Source organism: Chiloscyllium punctatum, chromosome 15, assembly GCF_047496795.1.
Source record: "Chiloscyllium punctatum isolate Juve2018m chromosome 15, sChiPun1.3, whole genome shotgun sequence".
NCBI lineage: Eukaryota > Metazoa > Chordata > Chondrichthyes > Orectolobiformes > Hemiscylliidae > Chiloscyllium > Chiloscyllium punctatum.
The window spans coordinates 79592454-79617582 of record NC_092753.1 but is presented as its reverse complement, the minus strand read 5'-3'; the positions used below and the strand labels follow the sequence as shown (position 1 = coordinate 79617582).

General features: G+C 42.0%; 1 protein-coding gene across 2 annotated transcripts in view; it reads right to left on the bottom strand.

Moving 5' to 3' along the window:
• Window positions 1–25129, bottom strand: part of atp5po (ATP synthase peripheral stalk subunit OSCP) — a 48239-nt gene that overhangs the window by 21737 nt on the left and 1373 nt on the right. Inside the window, exon 1 of one of the 2 annotated variants that reach the window (XM_072585570.1) lies at window positions 806–975. The exons of the other annotated variant lie outside the window; for it this stretch is intronic. Coding sequence (XP_072441671.1) covers window positions 806–835 — 30 coding nt within the window. The 5' untranslated portion in view covers window positions 836–975. Of the gene's footprint in view, window positions 1–805; window positions 976–25129 lie in introns of those variants that run through there. 2 annotated transcript variants of the gene reach the window in all.

The window sequence follows — 25129 nt, the reverse complement described above, 5'->3', positions numbered from 1 at the left end:
ATTGGTAGAGATACAGGTAAATTTCTGAAGGATGTGGAAGGATCCCTTGGGGCCTTGGACAAAGGTGAGAGGAGTAGTGTGGGTGCAGGTTTTGCACTTCCTGCGGTGGTAGGGAAAGGTGCCAGGAGTGGGGTGTGGGCTGATGGTGGGTGTAGACCCAACAAGGAAATGGTCTCTCTGGAATGTTGATAAGGGTAGAGCTGGAAATATATCTTTGGTGGTGGGGTCCATGTGGAGGTGGCAGAGGTGCATGAAGTAGAAGAGATGTGCTGGAGGGCATCATCAACCACCTGGGAAGGGAAGTCATGATCATGGAAGGAGGAGGCCACCTGGGACTTTCTGAGGTGGAACTGGTCATCCTGGGAACAGATGTGACTGACAACCAATCAAATTTTGTTCTTAATTGTTTTCTATTAGCACGCTGGTACATCAATTTCCATACAATGCAAACATAAAATTTGTTTACCTTAAGCTTATTAAAATTTATTTCTGCTTCTCTAAGACATTGTAGTTACCAAATAAATACCCAACTGAATGAATTCTGAGTTTTAAGGGTCACGTTTAAATTTGGATTTAAAAATGGGGTTTCAAGTCCCCTACATTTAATGCGTAGCAGAAAAATCTTAACTTTATAAAAATCGAAACCATGAATGATCCTGTCAATTACGAACGTTTAAATTGGTTACCAGCATCTAGCAAGCAGATTTACTAAATTAAATCTAGGGAGACTACAATGAAACATTAGAAGCAACCGAACATTTAACAATTTGTGCCAATGAACTGAACTAAATTCTCTCTCCATCACCTTGAGTCCAAACTGAGTGGCCACCGCCATCTTCTTCCTCCAAACGTAGGTCAACCCAAGGCCTTGTCACCACCAAAGGAAGACTCTCTGCACATGCGTGGTTGTTGCATCTAGGGATATGTAGGCGATTGCAGGGAACATGCGCACGGAGGGCCGAGCTCAGTGGGGTGAGGACTGCAACTCCCGGCGTCCATGCAGGGTAAAGCGGCGATCGATTCTCGCGAGGAACAACCCGGTTCTTTCCTTATTTCCATAGAAACGGATTTTATATCTGGGAGGAAGTCGATAGTTCGGAAGGGGAGAATTTTCTAGAACACAGGTTTTGTAATCAGCATTAAAGGGAGGAGGTGCATTTTTTTGAAAATGGTCGGTAATTATAGTTAGGAAAAATTTCATGTGGAAGTTAATGGTTGCTGGTAAAATGTAATTTGCATTTATAGAAATATCTGACTTATGCTTTTTCCCATCGTGTAAGAAGTCTAATTCTTAGTTTCTTCAAACTGAAGTTTCCCCTCAACGTTAGTAAGGCCCCTCGACTGAACCTGTACAATTTCCTGTACTTCAGCTTATTTCCTCTTTCTCATTCTTTCTCGCCCGCAAAAACTCCCGCTAAAATACAAACGGAAAAACAATTTTGGTAGAGAAGAGAAAAACAGCAAATCCATGGAAAGGTTGAGCTAGATTAGAGATTACACGTTGCAAAAAAAAGGGAAAGAGCAAGGTAATGGCAATAGGAAAGGGAGGTAACACCTGTTCTAGACCTAACAGCAGAACACAAGTCAGTTCTGCTGAAAACAAAACAAAACAAGAAAACCTGACACGAGGGAGTTGGAGAAATAAAATGGAGTATAGAGTTCATTGCCTGAACTTGTTGCACCCAATGCCAAGTCTAGACAGTTGTGTAGTACCTAAGGAGAAAATGTGATGCTAATCATCTAGCTTCTGTTGGGCTTCAGCGTGACACTGCAACAGGCTAAAGATAAATGCAAGCATGAGAGGAAGATGATGTACAAAAGTGACAAGTGACTGAGGTCACAGTCATGGTTGCAGACTCAATGCAGCTGTTTTGCAAAGTGATCATTGTGTGTTTGGTCTCTGGCGTACAGGTCATAACATTGTGAGCAGTGAATACGGTAGACTAGATTGAATCAAGTCCACAGTAATCAGTAATTCACGTGGAAGGGGTTGGGATCCCCTAGGGCGGCACAGTGGCTCAGTAGTTAACACTGCTGCCTCACACCGCCAGGGACCCGGATTCAATTCCAGCCTCTGGCGACTGTCTGCTTGGAGTTTGCACATTCTCCCCGTGTCTGCGTGGATTTCCTCCAGGTGCTCTGGTTCCCCTCTCAGTTCAAAGATGTGCAGGTTAGGTGGATTGGCTATGATAAATTGCCCATCGTGTTAGGTGCATTAGTCAGAGGGAAATGGGTTTGGGTGAGTTACTCTTTGGAGTGTCGGTGTGGACTTGTTGGGTCAAAGGGCCTGTTTCCACACTGTAGGGAATCTAATCTAGATCAGCCATCTTTTCAATATTATCTTCCATCATGTCTAATACTTGAAGTATGATCTCACCATCACACTTTGCAACACCTCTTACTGCATTTCAAAACATTGACAACCTCAAACTTAAAACTTGCTTTTATATAGAACCTTTCACAAACAACACTCCATAGCCAATGAAGTTACTTATCAGAAATAAGATAATATGGTAACATATTTACACAAAATTTCACAACTAACAATGAAATATCAGTGCAACACTTTGTAGTATTACAGGGAAGTGCAATCTAGCTTCCTAAATTTGATTTTCAAGCCTGGAACAGAGTTAAATACACATATACTGCCTTTGAGCCAAGATTACTCTCAACTAAGTCTGTGAGCTGTTGTGGTGGGGTAAGTTTCATAAGTACAGAAATAGAAAGTACAATTAGTACTTCTAATGCTGTACTTTAACTTTCATATATATTAGGTTACGTTGGCTAGGGTATTGTTGAAACATGTTCAAATAATGACCGAAATTGGTGAGTGGCAAAAATAGCCTCTTCAGCAACTACAATTGCATAAATTTGAGGAGGCAATAGATTCCCGAAATATGGTTCTTATAGTAGTCCCTTTATACATAATTAGAGTCATAGAGATGTATAGCATCAGAGCCTTTGGTCCAACTCATCCATGCCAACTTAAATTGATATAGTCTCATTTGCCAGCACTTGGCCCATATTCCTCTAAACCCTTCCTTTTCACATAATTATCCAGATGCCTTTTAAATGTTGTATTTGTATCAGCCTCCAGCAGCTCATTCCATACATGTACCAATCTTTGCGTGAAACATTTGCCCCTTAGGTCCCTTCTAAAAGTTTTCCATCTCATCCTAAATCTATGTCCAGTTCTGGACTTACCCCACCCCAATTCTTACATACATTAAAGTTCCATCACTATAATGTTACATTGTTTAATCTAAAGTACACAAAGCTTTGAGATAGGAGATGGGTTAAATATCTGTTAAATGGAGGCTGTTACTTCTGATGGAATTGGGAGTGTCTGGTTTGCATGCATAATTAAAACGTGTCAGTCCTTTTGCCTTTTAAGTTAGTAAATGTTAGTAAAAATACGAGGCCTATATACTTTAAATAAGTTAGAAGTTATATCTGTACTTAATAAAAGAATAAAGGATATTAAATTGATTGCTGCAGCTGGATTGTGAGATTTTTTTACTAGCTGGTGTGAGTTTGATTCATTCATGTGATTTCACATAAGGACTGCTTTTGACAGTTTCTTAAAGGAATTGGTGCCCAGTTAAAAGGTGCAAACTAATTGAGGAAACTATTTGGTGTTGTGTAATCTTTTCAGGTCTGAGAGATGGTTGGTAAGGACTGATTAGTATTATAAGGTTTTGTGGAGACTTGATGGGGATGGTATCGTTTATAATACTGACACCTATTCAGAGTGTCATTTTGATGTTGAAATATGTCTGATAAGGGTCAAAGGTGGGAAGAAGCAGGAATGGGTTTGGAAGTAATGTTTTAATTTTAGTCTATCTTACAATAATAAAATGTGTAACAAAACTGCAGTTTTATGAACAAATGAATGAAACCATGTTATAGTAGGGAGTTATGAATGAAAGAAACAGGGATGTGGTGTTTGCTTGTGCATGGGTTAGTAAAGGAGTTATGAATGAGTAAGTGTAAAGTGCTTGTGACATCATATACAATATCTCATAGTATGTAGTATATTTCTTGTTAGATTTCTGCAGCAGTTTCTTAGAGAACATACAACGTTACAGCGCAGTACAGGCCCTTCGGCCCTCGATGTTACACCAACCTATGAAATTAATCTGATGCCCATCTAACCTACACCCTTCCGTTATTATCCATATGTATGTTCAATGCCCATTTAAATGTCCTTAACGTCGGTGAGTCTACTACTGTTGCAGGCAGGCCGTTCTTAGCCCCTACTCCTCTCTGAGTGAAGAAACTACCCCAATATCTGTCCTAAATCTATTACCCTTTAATTTAAAGCTATGCCCCATCGTGTTAGCCTTCAGCATCTGAGGAAAAAGGCTCTCACTGTCCATCCTATCTAACCCCCTGATTATCTTATACATCTTGATTAAGTCACCTCTCAACCTTCTTCTCTCCAATGAAACAGCCTCAGTTTCCTCAGTCTTTCCTCATAAGACCTTCCTTCCATACCATGCAACATCCTAGGAAATCTGTGAACTCTTTCCAAAGCTTCCACATCCTTCCTATAATGCATTGACCATAACTGTACACAGTACTCCAGGTGTGGCCTTACCAGTGTCTTGTACAGCTAAAGCATGACCTCGTGGCTCCGAAACTCAATACCCCTACCAATAAACGCCAACATACCATATGCCGTCTTAACAAAGCTATTAACCTGGGTGGCAACTTTAAGGGATTTATGCAACTGGACACCGAGATCTGTCTATTCAACTACACTGCCAACAATTTTGTCATTAGCCCAGTACTCTGCATTCCTGTTACTTCTTCCAAAGTGAACTACCTCACACTTTTCTGCATTAAACTCCATTTGCCAATTCTGCATCTTATCTATATCCCTCTGTAACCCACAACATCATTTGGCATTATCCACAACTCTGCCTATCTTAGTGTCATCCAAAAATTAATTAACCCATCCTTCTATGCCCACGTCCAGATTATTTATAAAAATGATAAACAGCAGTGGTCTCAAAACAGATCTTTGTGGCACACCACTGGTAATTGAGCTCCAGGATGAACATTTTCCATCAACCACCACCCTCTGTCTTCTTTCAGCTAGCCAATTTCTGATCCAAATCGCTAAATAACCTTCAATCCCGAAACTCTGTATTTTTTGCAATAGCTCAGTGTGGAACCTTATCACACGCTTTACTGAAATCCAGATACACCACATCAACCGCTTTACCTTCATCCACCTGTTTGTCACCTTTGGGGATTTGCTTCGTTCAGTTTTGCATTAACTAATGAACCAGATTACTGAACATTTATTTAATAGCATTCCAATATATTTTAATTCAACTTACATTTTGTGTTTCACCCTTTTAAAAGTTACTAAGATTCTGGATATAAGTAAATCTGACTTCAAACCGATACGACAGTCTGTCCACAGTAAACTGGACAAACGTTATGATGGGTAAAATGACAGTTGATTAACAGGAAGTGGTCAAAAACAATATATTGCAACACAGAACCAGTTTAGAGACCCAGGGGACAATAAGTACTTTCTGAAAAAAGACAGTGAAGGACAACTGAAAAGGTAAGTGACTGCATAAGACTGTATATATGAAAGAGCACAGATCCTGGAAGCTGCAGTCGCTGAAGTTCAATGACCAAGAGTATGCAGAACGAGATATAACACTGAAGGATGTTGCAGAAAGTCATGGTTAAACTTAAAAAGTACAATATGGAAACTAAACATTTTCCAAACAAAATATATTTTGTATAATTTGAGGTCAATAGATTTTCCTTAGGTAAGGATATCTATCAAGCAATATGAAAGAACAAAGGAATATTCACTGCATTTAAGTTTGATTCTGACAAATTCAATGATTGTTTTGATAAACATCTGGTGAAAGAAAGACTGGAGGAGTTGGACTACGTAAACTGCTAGTTTGAATAACCAGCATGGACCAAATGGACTAAATGAATTCAACAGTCCTTCAATTGCTTAAGGCAGTATTAGAGCTTAAAACTCATGGCATAATTTAAAAAAATGAATGGCAGAACACAGGAAATCCAAAAACTGCTGATGAGTCTGCTTTTTATTTATACATTTGGGTTTCTTTGGGTTGGTGATGTCATTTCCTGTGGTGAAGGCACTTCCTGTTCTTTTCCTCAGGGGGTGGTAGATGGGGTCGAACTCGGTGTTTGTTGATAGAGTTCCGGTTGGAATGCCATGCTTCTAGGAATTCTTGTGCGTGTCTTTGTTTGGCTTGTCCGAGAATTTGTGGTCCCTTCAATGTTCTCAAGACCACTAATGCCCCAATTTGTCAAAGACCTACCCTGGTGAAATCCAAACATGAATGGGAGCTCATAAAGAATAGGGAAGTAGCCGGTGCATGCTGGAGAGAATATTTTGAAGAACTTTTCACTTGAGACTCTGTGTTCAAATTGAATGTCCTCATTTCCATTCCTCAGTACCAGCATGGTTGGTCTTGGAGGGTGTAATAGTCATCAATAGATTTTTATGTCCAGATTTTTTAAAATTTAATTCAATTTTCCCCATCTGCCATGGCAAGATTTGAACCTGGGCTCCCAGAACATTTGAGGTAAAAACAATGACTGCAGATGCTGGACACCAGATTCTGGATTAGTGGTGCTGGAAGAGCACAGCAGTTCAGGCAGCATCCAAGTCGCTTCGAAATCAACGTTTCGGGCAAAAGCCCTTCATCAGGAGTAAAGGCAGTGAGCCTGAAGCGTGAAGAGATAAGCTAGAGGAGGGTGGGGGTGGGGAGAAAGTAGCATAGAGTACAATGGGTGAGTGGGGGAGGGGATGAAGGTGATAGGTCAAGGAGGAGAGGGTGGAGTGGATAGGTGGAAAAGGAGATAGGCAGGTAGGACAAGTCCAGACAAGTCATGGGGACAGTTACTGAACTGAAAGTTTAGAACTAGGGTGAGGTGGGGGAAGGGGAAATGAGGAAACTGTTGAAGTCTACATTGATGCCCTGGGGTTGAAGTGTTCCAAGGCGGAAGATGAGGCATTCTTCCTCCAGGCGTCTGGTGGTGAGGGAGCGGTGGTGAAGGAGGCCCAGGAACTCCATGTCCTCGGCAGAGTGGGAGGGGGAGTTGAAATGTTGGGCCACGGGGTGGTGTGGTTGATTGGTGCGGGTGTCCCGGAGATGTTCCCTAAAGCGCTCTGCTAGGAGGCGCCCAGTCTCCCCAATGTAGAGGAGACCACATTGGGAGCAACGGATACAATAAATGATATTAGTGGATGTGCAAGTAAAACTTTGAATGTGGAAGGCTCCTTTAGGGCCTTGGATAGAGGTGAGGGAGGAAGTGTGGGCGCAGGTTTTACAGTTCCTGCGGTGGCAGGGGAAACTGCCAGGATTGGAGGGTGGGTAGTTTCGGGGCGTGGACCTGACCAGGTAGTCGCGGAGGGAACAGTCTTAGCGGAAGGCGGAAAGGGGTGGGGAGGGAAATATATCCCTGGTGGTGGGGTCTGTTTGGAGGTGGCGGAAATGTCGGCGGATGATTTGGTTTATCCGTAGGTTGGTAGGGTGGAAGGTGAGCACCAGGGGCGTTCTGTCCTTATTACGGTTGGAGGGGTTGGGTCTGAGGGCGGAGGTGCGGGATGTAGACGAGATGCGTTGGAGGGCATCTTTAACCACGTGGGAAGGGAAATTGCGGTCTCCGAAGAAGGAGGCCATCTGGTGTGTTCTGTAGTGGAACTGGTCCTCCTGGGAGCAGATTCGGCGGAGGTGGAGGAATTGGGAATACGGGATGGCATTTTTGCAAGAGTTAGGGTGGGAAGAGGTGTGGGAGTCGGTGGGTTTGTAAAAATATGTCAGTGTCAAGTCGGTCGTCATTAATGGAGATGGAGAGGTCCAGGAAGGGGAGGGAGGTGTCAGAGATGGTCCAGGTAAATTTAAGGTCAGGGTGAAATGTGTTGGTGAAGTTGATGAATTGCTCAACCTCCTCGCGGGAGCACGAGGTGGCGCCAATGCAGTCATCAATGTCGCGGAGGAAGAGGTGGGGAGTGGTGCCAGTGTACTTACGGAAAATCAACTGCTCTACATAGCCAACATAGAGACAGGCATAGCTGGGGCCCATACGTGTGCCATGGCTACCCCTTTGGTCTGGAGGAAGTAGGAGGATTCAAAGGAGAAATTGTTAAGGGTGAGGACCAGTTCGGCCAAACGAATGAGAGTGTCGGTGGAAGGGTACTGTTGGGGACGTCTGGAGAGGAAAAAACAGAGGGCTTGGAGGCCCTGGTCATGGCGGATGGAGGTGTAGAGGGATTGGATATCCATGGTGAAGATGAGGCGTTGGGGGCCAGTGAAACGGACGTCTTGGAGGAGGTGGAGGGCGTGGGTGGTGTCTCGAACGTATGTGGGGAGTTCCTGGACTAGGGGGGATAGGACAGTGTCGAGGTGGGTAGAGGTGAGTTCAGTGGGGCAGGAGCATGCTGAGACAATGGGTCGGCAAGGGTGGTCAGGCTTGTGGATCTTGGGAAGAAGGTAGAACCGGGCAGTGCAGGGTTCCCAGACTATGAGGTTGGAAGCTGTGGGTGGGAGATCTCCTGAGGTGATGTGGTTCTGTATGGTCTGGGAGATGATGGTTTGGTGATGGGGGGTGGGGTCATGGTCGAGGGGGCAGTAGGAAGAGGTGTCCTCAAGTTGACATTTGGCTTCAGCGGTGTAGAGGTCAGTGCGCCAGACTACCACTGCGCCCCCTTTATCCGCTGGCTTGATGGTGAGTTTGGGATTGGAGCAGAGGGATTGGAGGGCTGCGCATTGTAAAGGTGAGAGGTTGGAGTGGGGGAGGGAGGTAGACAGGTTGAGGCGTTAATGTCCTGGTGGCAGTTAGAAGTGAAGAGGTCGAGGGCAGTTAATAGGCCAGCGCGGGGTGTCCAGGTGGATGCAGTGTGTTGGAGGTGGGCGAAGGGGTCCTCGGAAGGTGGGCGGGAGTCCTGATTGTGAAAGTAAGATTGGAGGCGGAAGCGACGGAAGAATTGTTCGACATCACGGCGTGTATTAATTTCATTGCGTGGATGGAGGGGGATGACGGTGAGTCCTTTGCTGAGGACTGATTGTTCATCCTCAGTGACGGGGAGGTCTGGGGGGATGGTGAAAACTCGGCAGGACTGGGAACTGGGATCTGGTGTGGGTGTAGAGCTGGGAGTGGGGGCGGAACCTGTAACTGGAGTGGGTGTGATGGTGGGGGGAATGGGGGTGGAGTCATGAGCAGGGGTAGTGTTCCCCTTGGCGTTCTGGGGGTGGGGATAGTGACAGTGGGGTTTGTGAGGGGCATGTCAGCAGAATGCAGGTGAGTGGCACTGGTGGGGGTGGAAGTGGTGGTGACCACGGCAGTAGGGGTGGCGGAAGTCACTGAGCATGTGGCATCAGCGATGATGTGAAGGGCAGAAGTGATGTCAGGTGTGATGCATGAGGAATTGTGAGGGGTGTAAGTGGTTGTGGGAGTGGCCATGATGGGGGCGGAAGTGACATCATCAATCAGCGTGGGGGTGGTAGCTGCATCAGCCACATGGCTAATGGTGGAATAGGTTCCGAGGCCAGGGGAATCTTCTGGAATGTTTGAAGAGCGCTGGATAAACGTTTTGTACTTAGTTTTTGATGTTTGAGATGGAATTGAAATACTGCTTGTTGAGAGTATGAATTCTCCTGAGGATGTAGTACAGAGTGGGTCCTTTGCAATTCTGAGAGAGTGTGGCCTTCAGCTGAGGCAGGGATGACTGCAGAGAGGTTAGGTGCTGGCGCATTGCTGCAAGCGTGGAGCGGAGGATCTTGAAGGAGAACTGTTGCTGGTGTCTTTGAATCTGTAGTCTGTACTGTTTGTCCTGTTCGGGTCCAAACTCTGCTGGTTTAAAGGTGGTCCGGAGTCCATGTGGGATGAGTTGGTTACGGAGGCAGGCACTGAGGAAGCGAATGTGGCTGTGGTAGCGAGTTTGTTTCACGACATGGTTGAAGAGCTTCAGGGGAGAGGAAATGACCTGGGAGTTGCAGTGGGAGAGGGACTCCCTGAGATTCTTGTAGAGAGAGGAGGAAAATTTCTTCAAGGCAGGCATCCTTGCAAGAGGATTCCGCCACCCTTACTGCCGTGGTCACCACCACTTCCACCCCCACCAGCGCCACTCACCTGCATTCTGCTGACATGCCCCTCACAGACCCCAGGAGGACCAGTTCCACCACAGAACACACCAGATGGCCTCCTTCTTCAGAGACCGCAATTTCCCTTCCCATGTGGTTAAAGATGCCCTCCAACGCATCTCGTCAACATCCCACACCTCCGCCCTCAGACCCAACCCCTCCAACCGTAACAAGGACAGAACGCCCCTGGTACTCACCTTCCACCCTACCAACCGTCGCATAAACCAAATCATCCGTCGACATTTCCGCCACCTCCAAACAGACCCCACTACCAGGGATATATTTCCCTCCCCACCCCTTTCCGCCTTCCGCAAAGACCGTTCCCTCCGCGACTACCTGGTCAGGTCCACACCCCCAAACTACCCACCCTCCCATCCTGGCACTTTCCCCTGCCACCGCAGGAACTGTAAAACCTGAGCCCACACCACCTCCCTCACCTCTATCCAAGGCCCTAAAGGAGCCTTCCACATCCATCAAAGTTTTACTTGCACATCCACTAATATCATTTATTGTATCCGTTGCTCCCGATGCGGTCTCCTCTACATTGGGGAGACTGGGCGCCTCCTAGTAGAGCGCTTTAGGAAACATCTCCGGGACTCCCGCACCAATCAACCACACCGCCCCGCGGCCCAACATTTCAACTCCCCCTCCCACTCTGCCGAGGACATGGAGGTCCTGGGCCTCCTACACTGCCGCTCCCTCACCACCAGACGCCTGGAGGAAGAACGCCTCATCTTCCGCCTTGGAACACTTCAACCCCAGCGCATCAATGTGGACTTCAACAGTTTCCTCATTTCCCCTTCCCCCACCTCACCCGAGTTCTAAACTTCCAGCTCAGTAACTGTACCCATGACTTGTCCGGACTTGTCCTACCTGCCTATCTTCTTTTCCACCTATCCACTCCACCCTCTCCTCCTTGACCTATCACCTTCATCCCCTCCTCCACTCCCCCATTGTACTCTATGCTACTTTCTCCCCACCCCCACCCTCCTCTAGCTTATCTCTCCACGCTTCAGGCTCACTGCCTTTATTCCTGATTTCGAAGCTACTTGGCTGCTGCCTGAACTGCTGTGCTCTTCCAGCACCACTAATCCACTCACAGAACATTTGTTGAGTTTCTGAATTAATAGTTTAGCGATAATATCACTAGACCATTGCCTATCAATAGCAGACACCACAAAACACAATGGCTGTACCAGAAGCAGTGCATATTCGAGATCCTCCAAATCCAGTGGCACAAAAGTCACTCCAATCTTAGGTTCCTCTCCCAAGCTAAAGTTCCCATCTCTGGTGGCATCTATCTGTGTCAAAGACACTGGTTTCCTCAGTGGTGGTCAACACTTTAAGCATCACTTAGCGTGACCCAGGAGCTCCACTATAGCATGGGAGTCCCTTCTGCATTTACTACGAAGAAGACAATGGGCTGAGAATCTACACAATATGCTGACCTCCCTTTGTCTGGACTGTCATTGTGGCCTGCTGAACTTTAAGTTTCAGCCTGCTTCTTCCAATGTCCTTCCAATCAATCAGCTTTAGAGGTCATGGCTATCAAAGACTATTTCACAGTTCTCAGTGTCAATGTTTGCTTCATTTTCACATCTCTCTTACTTGTGGGTGTCTGGATGTCAGGAGTTGCAACGCAGTGACTAATTCATTCTAGAACGCTTTAAGTATACAACTGTCATATATCTGATGAATGTGACTAAGGCAACGCAGCAATCAATAGCTAAATAAATTTAGCATTGGTGACCTTGACCAGCCAAGAGATTCCAAAGATATCTGAGACAGCAAAGGTGGAAACAGTAGAAACAAATTACTGTATATGCTGGAATCTGTACAGAAAACAGTAAGTGCTGGAGATCAGAGCAAGTCAGGCAGCATCAATGGAGAGAGAGCAAGCTAATTTTTTGAGTATCGATAACTCTTCATCAGAGCTGAAGTGGGGTTGGTGATGGAGAAAAGATGTTAGTAGTTTACATTAAGTGACCAGAATATGGATATGGCAAAACAATGATGTGTCATCTGCCAAACTTGAAAGGACAGTAATTGGGATGGGGGAAGGGGGAGGACCAGTCCTGATAAGCTAAAAGAAAGAAATGGTTCATAATTTAAAGGTGTTGAACTCAATATATTTTAAGCTGAGAAGGCTGTAAAGTGCCTTGGCTAAAGATGAGATGGTGTTCCTCCAGTTTGTGCTATGTTTCACTGGAACATTGCAGCATGCCGAGGACAGACGTGGGGATGTGAGCAGGACAATGTATTAAAATGACCGGCTAAAGGAAGGTCGGCATCCTGCTTCCGCACAGATTGGAGGTCTTCCGCAAAGCTGTCACTCAGTCTGGGTTTGGTTTCTTCAGTGTAGAGTAGGCCACATTGGGGGCAGTGAATACAATATGCAAGCTGCAGGTGAAACTTTGCTTCACGTGAATGGGCAGGGGTTGCATCTTCTGCAGTTACACAGGAAGGTGGCCTGGAGAGGGGTGGTGTTGGTGGTTGTGGAATGGACTAGAGTTTCCTGGAGGGAATGATCATCCTTTTCTCCTGCCTAGCATATGTTGTCCAGGTCCACAGTGTGCTGAGAATGTAGGCTTGGCTAGTTTGCAGTTTGTCTGCTACTGTTCTACACACACTTATTCAGTTTGAACACAACACCTGCAGGTTTTGTGGTGCCTGTGTTCATTTCAGTATCAAATGATATTGCTGTTCATTGTGGAGTCTCGGTATGTGAAACTGTCAACACCTTCCAGCGTGAAATTGTCAATGCTGATAGATAGTGGTCTGGTAATATCCTGGACCAAGAAATTTGCCATCCCAATGTTAACAATCAAACAAAACTCTCTACAGGCATGAAAGAGTCTTTTCGTTTGCTCCTGCAAATGTTGCTCTATACTAAGTCTTAGTACAGCATCTCCAACATAAAGCAAATTTCAGATGAGGTCTCAATGCACTTTTGTCTTGGATCTCTTATACCAAGGCTGAGCAGCTTTCCACCTGTTCTGTCATGTAAATAAAGACTGTCTTTCAATGACCTGAAGGCATATCATGTCAGCAAAGGGAAAAATATGCCAAAACATTTTGATGCTCAAACACAAACCTGTTTGACCCCACTGTGGATCTCAAAGGATTTAAATTTTGCCCTGTTACAACTGATCTTACCAATCATGTTGTCATGGAAAGAAATGACCATATTGAGCAGCTTCAGTTTTATTCAGTAGCTTAAGTAGACTTCCTGTGCTCGCATGATCAAATGCCTTAACAAGATAGCTGATAGTGTTGTCCTTTATTCACAGCATTTCTCTTGCAATTGCTAGATGAGAAGATCATATCAATTTGAAACTAATCTGCAATTTGTATTGACATATTCAGAACTGCAATCTGATGAGGGTAACATGAGCAAATACTTTTCCGATGATTCTTGGCAATAGTTTCCATCATTGCAGTCACCCTTGTTCATGTAAAGCTTTGGTCTCCAACATTTTTAAGCTCAAAATCATTTTTAAATTTAGGTGGAGCCCCAATATCTATCTCAAAGAAATTACAGGGGTTCTAACATGGAATAGCAAGTTCCTGAAAGCAAAGCCTACAACCTGCTTCTGCAGTTCCTCTGAACTCCTCTGTGAAACATGTTTCTCCTTCAACAAACCTTTCAATGAGCTTCATGTAAGTCATAGTCATACAGATTATGAGTCAACTTTCACTGTATTGCCTCATTGGGGTACCATGCTGGAAATAAAGCCCCATCATTCTTGGAGTTGTCATGAAGTTTAAAGTTTTATTAAAGTTTGCAAAATTCCTGAAATTCCTGTTTTTAGACCCAGATTAACACCACGCACGGACCAGGTTTCTCTACTTAAAAAGAATTACTATTATTGCAAATAAATATTTGCTTAACTGTGGCTAGAATCTATGACCTGTTCACATATAACTGAGTTAAAACCCTAACCCTGTTATAAAATTACACTCAGGGACACACACACAGACAAAAAAAAGTGGTGTTATGGGTAGAAGGAAAAACCAGCAAAGCAGTTCAATAAGGCATTGTACACAGGGTTCACTGAGAGTCAGGCCTTACTATTTGTCGACCTCTATTTTCCAGGTTCTTGCAGGAGACACTGAGCAACTGATTTACAAATTGCAAAGTCTCTTTGTCGCTGCTTAAAAGTCACAGCTTACAGCAACTGTGGGAAAATAAATTGTCTTTCCTTAGGCTTTAAGTAGTCATAGAGATGTACAGCATGGAAACAGACCCTTTGGTCCAATCCATCCATGCCGAACCAGATATCCCAACCTAATCTAGTCTCACCTGCCAGCACCCTGCCGATATCCCTCCAAACCCTTCCTATTCATATATCTATCCAAATGCCTCTTAAATGTTGCAATTGTACCAGCCTCCACCACTTCCTCTGGCAGCTCATTCCATACTCGTACCACCCTCTGCGTGAAAACGTTGCCCCTTAGGTCTCTTTTGTATCTTTCCACTTCACCTGAAACCTATGCCCTCTAGTTCTGGACTCCCCGACCCCAAGGAAAAGACTTTGCCTGTTTACCCTATCCATGCCCCTTATAATTTGTAAACCTCTATAAGGTCACCCTTCAGCCTCCGACACTCCAGGGAAAATAGCCCCAGCCTGTTCAACCTCTTCCTATAGCTCAAATCCTCCAACCCTGGCAATATCCTTGTAAATCTTTTCTGAACCCTTTCAAGTTTCACAACATCTTTCCGATAGGAAGGAGACCAGAATTGCATGCAATATTCCAATAGTGGCCTAATCAATGTCCTGTACAGCCGCAACATGACCTCACAATTCCTGTACTCTATACTCTGACCAATATAGAAAAGTATACTAAATGCTTTCCTCCCCATCATATCTACCTGCACTCCAAGGTCTCTTTGTTCAGCAACACTCCCTAGGACTTTACCATTAAGTGTATAAGTCCTGCTAAGATTTGCTTTTCCAAAATGCAGCACCTCGCATTTATCTGAATTAAACTCCATCTGCCACTTCCCAGCCCATTGGATAATCTGGTCCAGATCCTGTTGTAATCTAAGGTCACCCTCTTCACTGTCCACTATACCTCCAATGTTGGTGTCATATGCAAACTTACTAACTGTACCTCTTATGCTCGCATCCGAATCATTTATGTAAATGACGAAAAGTAGAGGACTCAGAGCACCAATCCTTGTGGCACTCCACTGGTTACAGGCCTCCAGTCTGAAAAACAACCCTCCACCACCAACCCCTGTCTTCTACCTTTGAGCCAGTTCTGTATCCAAGTGGCTAGTTCTCCCTGTATTCCATGAGATCTAACCTTGCTAATCGGTCGCCCATGGGGAACCTTGTTGAACGCCTTACTGAAGTCCATATAGATCACATCTACCGCTCTGCCCTCATCAATCCTCTTTGTTACTTGTTCAAAAAAACTCAATCAAGTTCGTGAGATATACTGACTACCCCTAATCAGTCTTTGCCTTTCCAAATATATGTACATCCTGTCTCTCGGGATTCCCTCCAACAACTTGCCCACCACCGACATCAGGTTCACTGGTCGATAGTTCCCTGGCTTGTCCTTACCACCCTTCTTAAACAGTGGCACCACATTAGCCAACCTCCAGTCTTCCGGCACCTCACCTGTGACTATCAATGATACAAATATCTCAGCAAGAGGCCTAGCAATCACTTCTCTAGCTTCCCACAGAGTTTAAGAGTACACCTGATCAGGTCCTGGGGATTTATCCATGTTTATGTGTTTCAAGGCATCCAGCACTTCCTCCTCTGTAATATGGACATTTTGCAAGGTGTCACCATCTATTTCCCTACAGTTTGGATCTTCCATATCCTTTTTCACAGTAAATACTGATCCAAAATACTCGTTTAGTATCTCCCCCATTTTCTGCAGCTCCACACAAAGGCCACCTTGCTGATCTTTGAGGGGCCCTATTCTCTCCCTAGTTACCCTTTTGTCCTTAATGTATTTGTAAAAACCCTTTGGATTCTCCTTAATTCTATTTGCCAAAGCTATCTCATGTCCCCTTTTTGCCCTCCTGATTTCCTCTTAAATATACTCCTTCCTTTATACTCTTCTGAGGATTCACTCTAACTATCCTGTCTTTACTTGACATAAGCTTTCTTCTTTTTCTTAATCAAACCCTCAATTTCTTTAGTCATCCAGCATTCCCTATACCTACCAGCCTTTCCTTTCACCCCATCAGGAATATACTTTCTCTGGATTCTCGTTCTCCAATAGTTTTTACTTCTGAGAGAGAGAGAGACAACATCACTCCTTTCAGAGGTCCAAAGGCTGCTGGCCATGTGTTTCACACTCTCAAGCTGTTCAACTACCTGGGCACCAGTCGTATTGTTGTTGGCAGGCAAAAGACCTCTTATCAATTCTACAGACTGATCAGCCACTTGTTGCCTCACTTTGAACGCATCCCCAGTGCCAGTTCATCAACAGCCCCAATAAGGGAACTCCTATTCACTGAGATCCACCAGATCGATGTCATTCCAATCACAAGTGTGCCACATTTAGGAAGAGTAGGAAGCCATTCCGGGATGGAAGAATTTCTGTGTTATTAAAGACAGATGAGCACATTAGAGAGAGATGACCTAAATTCAGGAAACCAGGTTATAAAATCAGTTTGGTTAGAGATGAAGAATGTTAAAGACAACAGGTCAATCGTGTTCAGGCCCCATAACAGTAAGCACATGTCGGTCAGCATATCAAAGAAGAAATAATGGGAGCTTGTCCAAAGGGTACAGCAATTATCATGAACGATTAATTTACATGTAGAGTGGAAAAATCAGATGGGGAAAAGTAATTTAAGATGAGGAATTCATTGACTGTTTTCAGGGCAGTTTCTTAGAACAACATGTTATAATAGAACTGATTTTAACCCACTAGATAGGGTTAATTCCTGACTCATAGTGAAGGCATCTCTGGGAGCATTGACTATAACATGACTGAATTTTACATTATAGTTAAGAGAAAGACATGTGGGTCTAAGACTTTGAATTTAAACAAGCACAGTTATGAGAGCATGAAGCAAACCTAACCATTGAACTGGCAATTTTGCTAAAAGGATAGGGCAATAGAGTTGCAATGAAAAACATTTAAGGTGATTGTCCAGAAAGTGCAGGATAGAAAATAAAGAAAAGTTTTAACGATAAAACTACATTTCCATGGTTAACTAAAAACGTTAAAGATGATCTTAAACACAAAGAAAAGACATATAATTGTGCAAAGATAGGTGGTATGTCAGAAGATAGGCCAAAATATTTTTAAAAAATCAATAAATTTTAGTAAAAGGTTAAGGTAGGAAAGGTTAGAGAATGACAAAGTTCTCCAAAAACCTAAAAAGGACACATTTCTTAAGATATTTAAGAAAGAAGACTTAACAAAGTAAGTGTTTGCCCAATAGAAAATGAGTCTTGGGAATTAGTAATGGAGGATAAAGTGATGACATATGAATTGAATCGATGTTTGTCATTAGTCTTCACTAGAGAAAATTTAAAGTAATGATCCAGAAATAGCTGCAAATCAGGAGTTGAAAGGGAGGATCTCAAGAAAATTATAATCACTAGGGAAGTAGTACTGAGTAAATTGTTAGAACTGCAAGTTGTCAAGGCCCCAGATCCTCATGGATTTGATTGTAGAATCTTAAAATAAGGAGCTAGTGAGATAGTTGATGCATTAGTTTTAACTTTCCAAAACTCGTTAGATTCAGGGAACGTGCCTCTAGATTGGAAGATAGCTAATGTAGCTCCTTTATTAACGAAAGGGAGGCAGAAAGAAGGAAATTACAGCCTAGTTAGCTTAGTATCTGTCACAGTCAAAATGTTAGAAGATTGTTATTAAACATGTTATAATAGTTAATTTCAAGTTAATCAGGCAGAGCAAACAATGTTTTGTCAAAAGGAAATCAAGTTTGACTAATTCGTTGGAGTTCTTTGTCTACAACACAAGTTACTTGTTCAAAGGATAACCAGTGAATTTATTGCGTATGGATTTCCTGCAGGCATTTGACAAGGTGCCGCATCAAAGGTTATTACCAAAAACGAGCTTGAGGTGTGGGATAACATTGGCATCAAATGATTGGCTAAAAGGAAGCAGAGAGTAGGAATGAATAGATCTTTTTCAGGCTGGTAGGCAGTCACAAGTGGCATGCCACAGGGGTTAGTGACTGGGCCTGAATCTTTTACAATTTTATATAAATGATTTGTATGAAGAGATCAAAGGTAATGATAGCTAAATTTACTGAGTTGTCAAGAGGATATAAAGAACCTACAAAGTGATATGGATAGGTTAAGTGAATGGGCAAATATTGGCAAATGGTATACGATGTGGTAACGCGTGAAATTGTTCATTTTTACAGAAAGAATAAAAAGTGCAATATCTGAAGAGATCTGGATGTTATAATACATGAATCACATTGTCAGTGTGCATATATAACACGTGATCAGGAAAGCTAATAGAATGTTATGTTTTATTTCAAGGGGAATTTAATGCAATAGGAGGGAGTTATGCTTCAGATCACTAGTGAAATGCATCTGGAGTATTGTATACTGTACACGACACCCTACTTTGGAAAGAATTTTAATGCATTGAAAACAGTTCAGGGAATGTTTGGTTTGACTTATGAGGAAAGGCTATATAGGCTAATCCTGCATCCTCCGGAATTTTGAAGGGGTACAGGTCACTTATTTGAAACATACAAGATCTTGAGGGGACTTGCCTGGGTGAATGTTGAAAGAATGTTAGCTCCATGGTAAAGTTTAGAACAACGGCTTACAGTTTAAACCTAAAGGGCTGCACAAGTAAACAGCAGTGAGGAAACACTTTTAGTGGGAGGAGGTTATGAGTGTTTTGAATTACCTTCCTCAAAAGTCAGTGGATGTAGAATCTTTAATATTACTAAGGCAGAGATAGATAAGGTTTCTGTGAAGATCTGTAGCTCGGGTTGTGGTTGAGGTTGTTGATTTGGTTCACTGAACTGTGGTTGGTTTTTCTGCAAACATTTCATCTCCCGACTGGGTGACATCTTCAGTGCTGTGTAGACTCCAGATAAAGCGCTGTTATTGTGATCTGCCCAGAATTTATACGGTTCTGTCTGTCAAGGTGGATGGTTCTATTTTTGGTTTTGTGCTTTAGTGGTCTGTAGATGAGGTCTTTTTCAACATGTTTGTTTATGGAACCAATGGATGAATACCAGGCCTCCAGGAATTCCTGAGTTTGTCTTTGTTTTGCATGTCCCAGTATCGTAACATTGTTCCAGTTTAATTGGAGTCCTTCATTGTTAATATGGATTGATATGAGGGAGAACTGGTCGTGTCGTTTTGTTGCAAGTGATGTTCATGTATTCTAGTGGTAAGTTCATTTATCCAATGTGATGTTTCTCGCAGTTGCTACATTTTGTATATCACTTTTTTGTTCTGCATGTTGTGGGTAATCTGTCTTGGTAGCAGCTGGCAAAGTGTGAATGACAATGAAGGACACCAATTCAACTGGGACAAATGTTATAATACTGGGACATGCAAAACAAAGACAAACTCAGGAATTCCTGGAGGCCTGGTATTCATCCACTGATTCCATAAACAAACTTGTTGAAATAGACCCCATCTACAGACCACTACAGCATTAAAACCAGAAATAGAACCACCCACTTTGACAGACAGAACCATATAAATTCTGGGCAGTTAACAACACCAGCGCTTCATCCTGAGGCAAGACAGCATTGAAGATGTCACCCAGTTGGGCAACAAAACGTTTGCAGGAAAATCAACTGGCTCGGTGAACTGACCAACAACTTAAGAGATAAATTCTTGATTACCAAAGGATGAAAGATTATTAGAAATATGTAGGAATGTAGAGTTGAGATTAAAATCATATCAACCATGATCTTATTGAATGGTTGAGCAGGTTGGAATGGGCTACTCTTGTTTATATGTTTACTGTTGGGAAATGTAATTTATATGCTTGACACCAGACTCCTGCAGCAATTGTTCTACCTAGAGCCAGATCTTGGCAGGACACTCACAGAGGGATAGTGGAAAACCTCAGGGATGTCCTCAAAACATCACTTCAAAGGTATCTCAAAGGTGAAACTCCCTGATAACTGATGTGATCCTTAGCTTGCAACAGAGCGAAATGGAGAAGGCATTTCACTTATCAGGAATACACAGAGATGAATTTAGGGCTTTGGAGAGCATGCACAGCTCTCAAACAAGTCACCTGTCTGACAGTACCACCAGCCCCATTTACAGAGTGGCAGATCATGCATCAGACTTGTCAACCATCTCAGAACCAATGAATCCCAGAAATGCTGAAACAAGTCATCCTCAATCCTGAGGGTTTACCTCAATAATTATTCTATAATTTCATTAAAGACAAAATATTTGCTTTAAGTGCAACTCACATTCATGTTCACATCCTTAACCACCAGGGGGAAGTATCATCATGTATGAAAATGCATTGCAGTTTGTCTTTAAACAGAAATTGATAAGTTTGAAAGAAGGTAGGACCGGCCTTTAAACATCTTGTGAAAATTATGAATAAAAATATATTGGAAATCTGCTTACTGTTGTTTTTTCCTATCACAGGAAACAAAATATTTGCACAAAGTACAATAACTAAAATTCTTAGCTGTTGTTTCAAACCTTTGTGTGGCAAAATCTCCTGATGTTTTTGTTGTCAAATTTTGGTTTATAATGCTGTTATGAAGCACCTTGAAATATTTTGAAATTCTTTAAGGCACAATTTAAATATAAGTTATTGCTGATGTTGATTGATGAGACTACTTTCCATCTATTAATCAACTGGGTTTGGTCTGAATATATTGGTAGTTTGATAGGTATTATGTTTTACACCATTGGCTATCCCAAGTTTTGCATTTTCAACTGTGTAGCAAATCTGATCTGGGTCTTTTGAGATTTGTGTTTGGTATGGACAGAATAGGTATGAGAATATATGAAATTTGTTTTAACCGAGGGAAAGTTATTTGACACTATGCAAGTGCAGCTTCTATTAAGCTAATTTAAAAAGTTGTTTTGATAGTATTCATAGAGTTATCTATATATTATATCATGTGCAGTGGAAGTAAGAGACAAAAAAAATTGAAACTGAATTTCTGGTTCTAAAGGTATACATGCACTAGATACACACAAAGGAAAGGATCAGTGAATCAAGTTTCAGTTTGGTTAGAAACTATCTTACATCGACGGAAACACTAGATGATGTATCCAATTGCCTATTTTAGTGTGTGTAGAAAATTATCTTTGCTGCAGCTTGTCTAATGTTCTGCTCATTGTAAAGGTATAGTACATGTCCACTTGGTGATATTGAACCTCTGACAAGATAAGAATCACTCTGTTAAGAAGATGGCAGTTTGTTAATTATCCATAAAAAACCCCACCCACTGGTGGTGCAAAGTAGACATGAATATTATTAGCTTTCATTGTTAATGTTTAACTCATGAATATGTACTTGTGCAACAGAGATGTTTTAAGGTGGCCTACTTATAACAGATTTAAGATATTTGAAAAGAATTATGTACAAGTTAAGCAATGACTACTCTCTACCTCTGGGCCAGGAAGTATGGGTTCAACTGAACAGATTGATGAGGAAATCTCTAAATATGAGGCATAGAGAATATGATAAAGAAGTTTGCAGATGATCCAAAAAATTGTCATATCGTCAACAGTGAGGGGGAAGTCTGCAAATTGCAAAAACAAAATCAATGGATTGGTCAAGTGGGCAGAAAATAAATTTATTCTGGTGAAATGATATATAATGTATTTGGGAAGGACCAACAAACAAGAGAATACTCAGTAAGTTGTAAGATAATGTAAGGTATAGAGGAACAAAAATGCCTTGGAGTGCAGACCTGCAGATCCCTTGAGTACGCAGGACAAATAGACAAGGTAAATAAGAAGCTGTTAGAGAATATTCTCCTTTATTAGCTGAGGTACTGAATATTACGACAGGGAGTTATCCGTGAACATTTTAAATACTAGTTAGGCCTGATCTAATTAGTCAATGCATTATATATAAGATGTATATACTAGAGTCTATAAGAAGGAGATTAATTAATGCTAAGTAAGGATAATTTTAGCCATGAGGAAACTTCAGAAATGGTGTTTTCTTTGGAGCAGAGGAGGTTAGAGATGATTTGATTGTGATGTATAAAATTATGATGAGCTCGGACAAAGTATGTAGAAAGAAACTATTTCCTTTCATGCAGCTGCCAGTGATGAAGGAGCTTAGATTTAAAGTAACTAGAATTACAAGGGACTTGAGAACTATTTTCACCCATCACATGGGGAGGTCTGGAACTCGCTGTATGAAAGGGTATTGAGGCAGAAACCATCATGTTTAATAACTACTTGAATATGCACTGGAAGTGCAGTATTTTATAAAACTATAAAGCAAGAGGTGGATTGATAATTACTTTTAAATAGATATATTGCCTAGTATAAATACAATGGACAGAATAGCCTCCTTCTGCACCATAAATATTTATGATTATGTAAGATACATTTACAAAACCTTTATCAATATGAAATTGGAGTAATTATTATTAAATGTGTTTGCATTGTCATTTGTATCAATGGTAATATGGTTTATTTTTACTAAAAGCTGTTCAATCAGGTTAAAATGGATGAAATATGTCATTTATGACATACTCAATGAATGTAACTACTTTCCTTTATCTTCCTTGACCTGTTTGCAGCACTCAGCCCAGCTATTTTTCATAAAAGTGCTCATTCATTTTCTACCTTGGTACAACTGCATTTGCTTGGTTCCAGTCTTACTTATTAAACAATCTTAGCCTTTTGGGCTCACACCTTTACCCTTCAATCTGTGTCTCTTCACTTAAGAGCTTCTTTGACCAACTTTTGGTTATGCCTTTAGATACTTTATCTTTTTGCCAGATTACAGTTGTATGGAGCTTCTTGAGATCTTTTTTAAATTAATAGGAGCTATCTAAATGTGTCATTATGTTATTGCTCTGGACTTACAATGCAATACTCCATAACCACCTGATGAAGGAGCGGCGCTTCGAAAGCTAGTGCTTCTAATTAAACCTGTTGGACTATAACCTGGTGTTGTGTGATTTTTAACAATGCACAACAAGAGCACAAATCTGTAGGAAACTTGTCTCCATAAGTTTTTGTTTTGGTCTATAGCTGCTCTGGTATTGATGTATATAAGATATCAGAAACTGGAAAATTTCCACCATATGACGTGTTAACTGCATCCAAAATCTCATTTGTTTTGGCAACGAAGGATTTCCAGAAGTTAACTAATATCACTCATACAGCCAAATATTGGTATTTCACAAAATTTCATTATTGTGAGTTTTCTATATTTTCTACATTTTAATAAATGTATCTAAAACAAGCACAATTATTACATTCATAGACTTTGCTTGTTTATCCAGTTGAAGCTCATGTAGTGCCATTCTTACACCAAAAATGAATAGATTTAAAAACAATGATGATACACGCCAGCAGCAAAGCACATGTTTCACACTGTTATATCTTTGCACAAATAATATGAGGGTGATAAGAACAAAGGAAACTATACAGTACTTTGAGCCTGATCCATAGTTCATTAAGACCATGGTTGATTGTCAACTTCAATTCCAGATTTCTGCCCAACCTCAATCCCCCTTGATTCCCTCAGAGTTCAAAAAATCTATTGATTACAGCCTTAAACATATTCAATGTCTAAGTATTGACTGTCCTCGGGTTATGGGTAAAGAAGATTCTTACATTTCAGTCCTAAATGGCCAACCATATATCCTGGCAAAGTAATCTCTCGTTCTCAAGGTACTGTCCCAACTTCTCTGCTTCATTACTGACCTTCCCTTCATCATAAAATCAGAAGTCAAGATGTTGGATAATGGTCAACATCATTTAAAACTTCTCAGATACTGAAGCAGTCATGCCCAAATGCAGCAATAACTGGCTAAGCTTGAACAGACAAGTTTCAAGTAACATTACCTGGCACTTGTGTGGTGTGAATGACCATCTCCAACAAGAGGGAATCCAATCATCATCCCGTTTCATTCTAGCCATTATTGAATTCCCCTACTATCAACATCTTTGGAATATCTACTGACCAGAACTGAACTAGCAGTATAAGTACTGTAGGTCAGAGGCTAGGAATCCTGCAGCCAGTAAGTCACCTGCTAACTCCTGAAAGCTTGTTCAACATCTGTAAGGAACAGGTCAGAGTGTGATAAAATACTTCTCACTTGCCTGGATGATGCAGATTCAGCAATATGAAGAACCAGACAGGCCAAAGCAGCCTGCTTAATTGCTATCATATCCACAAACATCTAGTCCTTCCACTACCCATGCCCCAAAGCAACAATGTACGTACCATCTACAAGATGCACCGCAGAAATTCACTAAAGATTCTTAGACAGCCTTCAACCCACCATCTGCAAGTTCTATCCCAAGCTATTTGTCACCTTAACATTGAATGAACAGCACTTTAATTCCGTGTCACAGTCAAAATCCTGAAACTCCCTTCCTAATATCTACAATAAATCAGATGCAGTACCATATCTCAAGGGCAACTTTGATACGTTTGCTGTTCAAGAGAGAAAATGTCAAACTGATATTTCGTTGCAAAGCATCTTTTGCAGTTATCAAGAATGAAAGGTAAGTATTGTGAATAATATCCTTTTAAACTAGCGTCAGGGATGGTCTTTGGTGCAACCTCCTTTGAAAGGAAAATGCATACTGGAAATGCAGTCTTCCAGTGAGATGTTAAAATAAGGTGATGTCTCTCAGGGGGATTGAAAAGATCCCATAGCACTGTTTCAAAGAAGAGCCAGGGAACTTTCTTCAGCACCTTGCAAATATTTATTCCTGAATGAACATTTGATTCATTTTATTAGCAAGGATAAGGAAAAACATTAGAAAATCAAGAGTATGATTGTCAAAGTTAGCCAAGGGCAAAGGTGT